Source organism: Endocarpon pusillum (genome assembly GCF_000464535.1).
Source record: "Endocarpon pusillum Z07020 unplaced genomic scaffold scaffold4190, whole genome shotgun sequence".
NCBI lineage: Eukaryota > Fungi > Ascomycota > Eurotiomycetes > Verrucariales > Verrucariaceae > Endocarpon > Endocarpon pusillum.
Genome location: NW_006916398.1, coordinates 118,743 through 122,304, shown reverse-complemented (window position 1 = coordinate 122,304; position 3,562 = coordinate 118,743). Strand labels below are relative to the sequence as shown.

Here is a 3,562-nt window from a genome sequence, read left to right as displayed (position 1 = left end):
ATAATCCTCCTCTGATTTGCCTATATTAATTAGCTCTGGGTGGTGATCATTGATCCATTGCTTGAGTTGCGCCCAGAGGTGTTCAATAGGGTTGAGATCAGGACTATAGGCTGGCTATTCCATCAATTCTATGCCCTCCTCTTGAAGCCAATTGATAATCTTCTTCGCAGTTTAGATTCGGGCGTTATCTTGCATGAATTTGCGCTCTGGTTTGTATATCTGAGGCATCTGCTTATAAAGCACTGCCAGATAAGAGTTGGCAGTATATCCTGACTTCTCTGAATCAGGATCGCGCTCTAATAACACGATATCTAAACGACCTTCTTTATGAATTGCACCCTATATTATAATACTGATATCTTTGCTCTTCTTATATATATTAATTATATCAGAATTCTAATGTTGTTATGATGTACAAAAGGCTCATGTTCAACGCGCCCTAATGCCTCTTTCAAGTAAACATTCATTACTAAAGATAATCTTGCTCTATTCAGCCCACGTCTAATTTTGTCATTCTTAACACTATACAAGTCGTTTAGTAGCTAATTGAGGAGTTAATAAAGGTCTTTTTTTAGCTAGCTAATTAGTAATGCCTTCGTCTTTGAGGATTCGATAGATAGTCTTTCGATAGATACTAATACCAACTTCAGACTTGATTTCTTGATAAGTAGCCTTCGGATTAATACGAATAAGACGTAGAATATTGCGTTTTTGAACTCTATTCAAGGTCTGGGGGCGTCCTGAACGAGGCAAGCTTTTGCCTTGGTTGCGCAGTGGATTTTGAACAAGGGTGTCGAAAATAGTGGTTTTGCTGCATTGCAAATTTTCTCCAATCTTTTGATTTGTCAACCCCATAGCTTTGTACGCCGAAATTTGACCTCGTTGGTATGGAGATAACTCCTTGCCATAGCTCCTGTTAATTTCAAGAGGCGCCAGAGCCTTGCGTTGAGCCATGGTAGTTGTTTGAAAAAGGGTGTAAAAAAACGCGTGTTCAAAAATAACGCGTTTTGGTCGGATACTTTCGCGCGGGGCTGTATGTGGGCGTGCGCCTAGAGTGCGTTTCGCCAGCGTTCCGTCCTGCATCCATGTGCTCAGCTGGAGGCAGCCACAGCATTAACTTATTTGCTGTGCCAGAACCGAGAGTGGCTGTAGCTCCCTAACAGTTGAGCTTCATCTGATTCTTCGTATGTAGATTTCGACTATTTGAGATTCTTTTGAGGAAAGTGAAATTTAAAATTAAAAAAGCCCAATTCTGTCACTTAGAATCGATGTTGTTATCTAGTTATACCAGAAGAAAATTACACGAAGCTCAACATCATTTGAACATAAGTTTATTCAATCTTAATTCGTAAAAGACTTGTAAAAGAGGACTGATTCTGTTCGGCCGCCAAATATTTACTGGATGGCGTCTGGAGATGCGGAGGATTTTTAGTGGTTGGGATAAAATCTAGACGAGGGATCACCCTGGAATCAGGGGAAAGATAAGGTCTATGGGCTTTCCTACGGCGGACTATTACTATGTTGATGACACATCAGAATTTTGAACTTCCAAATCAATTTTAAGTTATTATAAGAGCTATGCAAGTCTGTTCTCACAGAATATACTGATATTTCTCTTAATGAATTACAGGAAGAGTATATAAGAAGAGGATACATGAAGAGAGTGTCTTAAGAGGGTGTCCCAAGAGGGTGTCCCAAGAGGGTGTCCCAAGAGCGTATCCCAAGAGGGATAAGGACCTAGAGAGTAGGTCCCTTAAACAGAATCACACAACCCTGTTACTGGCTCAAAACTGAATTTCAGATTCAAAATTTTGATGTGTCGTCAACTCAATGAAAGTCCGCTGTACTTCACTTTGGGTTTACAGCGCTAACTGTCTACGGTGCAGATTTTTGGAGAGGGCTGACAGCTCAAAGCGTTGATTCCATGGTGATTTGCTATATTCTAGCTCAAAATCTAAAGTACCCAGGAAAGAGCTCCGCAGGTGCCCAAGGCTGACGGTGTGACTGCCCGGCCCGGGGCTGTGGGCACCATGGCGTCTGATCGCTGTGGGGGCGAAAGTGCGGCCGTTTGCTTTATCTTTGGCAGACCCCCAATGCTAATTGAGACGTTCTTTCTGTCTTGACTTCTCCGTCAGAGAAGACAACCATGGGACAAATGTCAATGTGACATGGTAAAGAGGTGGGCGGAACGATGCAGCCCTGCTTTTTGTTACTCGACCGTCGTTGACGACTCCAACCCCTACGTTAACAGAATCAAGTACACAGAATGAGGGTCAACGTCGTTTCGGTACTCTCAATGGACACAGAAAGAAAGCTTCGAATTCGGAGAAATGTATCCTCAAGACAAGAAATTCGCCCTAGCAAAATACTGCGCCATAATCTTCTGGATTGACCAGGAAATGAAAGCGGCATTGGCAAGCCTCATGCTGCTGGATGATTGAATACAGCATGTCCACTCCGCTCAAAGGCCATTTTCTCCAACGCTATAGTTTTCCAGGGTAGATTCATCGTCATCAAACATCGAGGCCGCCGGTTCATCGATTATCTCCGAGGGCCAGTTGGGAAACCCCACTTCCGAGTGATCTGTATGATGGACATCCACCCGTGTTGGCAGCGAGCTCCATGTTCCTCTGAATCGCAGGCTTCGATGAGAGCCCGTTGAAGATGTATGACGCTGAGAAGGTGTCTGACGTGTGTGGGTGGGATCTGAAAGAGTAGGCCGCCTTCCGGTACGGTTAATTCGCACGGAGGTTGTGGGAATTGAAACATCGATGCCACCCTCTTGCATGACTACTGAATGAGCCCATGGCAATGAGTTTTGCGGCCTCACTTCTGATACTTCAGAACCTGGCGAGTTGTTCTGAGCAGTTTGGTTGATGATCTCACCGATTTCCTTCTCGAAGTGGTCGAAGTCGGTGATCGTGGTCTCCTGCTGCCAGTCTTGCACGAGCATAGGCTCCCTATCGAAAAGGCTTCCAGTGAACTGAAGTATCTGGTCCACCCAGTCCTGGCCACTGGTCATCTGATCATTGAACATGGTTGAATTCGTTGTGGACGATTGCATTGTGTGGACCCGTTGCTTGAAGTCTGCAATCAAGTCACTTCAAATGCCAATCTCGACAGATCTGAAAACAAGCACCTGTGTGCGTGAATATAATACCAAAAGTTTTTACGTGTTTTGTCAACTTTGATGATATTCGATGTATATTCCCTCGCAGAAAAAGGTTGTTTGCGAGGAGCGGTCGAGGACAAGATCACGAAGGAAATGGGGAAGAATTCGGCTTAAAGTGTGGCATGACTTCCCCTCCCTGATGTCGGGGAGAAGTGGGACGGGGGTCCACAGCAACACGGACTGTGACGCTTGATCAGAGAGGGTGACCTGTGGCATTGAGCGTGCCAACTCAACACTTTGTGAAAACACCAGTACGCTTATAGGACAGACTGGATTTGGATTGAGCCACGGAACCGCTTGCGTTATTTCGGAGAGCATACGAGGAGACCACCGCTGCCGGGGAAACTCGATAGCAAAAGCATGGGCAGAGTTCCAATGGCCACGACTGAT

At 45.0% G+C, this 3,562-nt stretch overlaps 1 protein-coding gene across 1 annotated transcript; it reads right to left on the bottom strand.

Annotated features, from left to right (window-relative positions):
- Positions 1–2,461: 2,461 nt before the first annotated feature.
- Positions 2,462–3,064, bottom strand: EPUS_06749 (uncharacterized protein; the record flags this gene model as incomplete). The annotated part of the gene is made up of 1 exon (XM_007805227.1): positions 2,462–3,064. One exon carries the CDS (start codon positions 3,062–3,064, stop codon positions 2,462–2,464), a length of 603 nt encoding a protein of 200 aa, XP_007803418.1.
- Between the last annotated feature and the right edge of the window lie 498 nt (positions 3,065–3,562).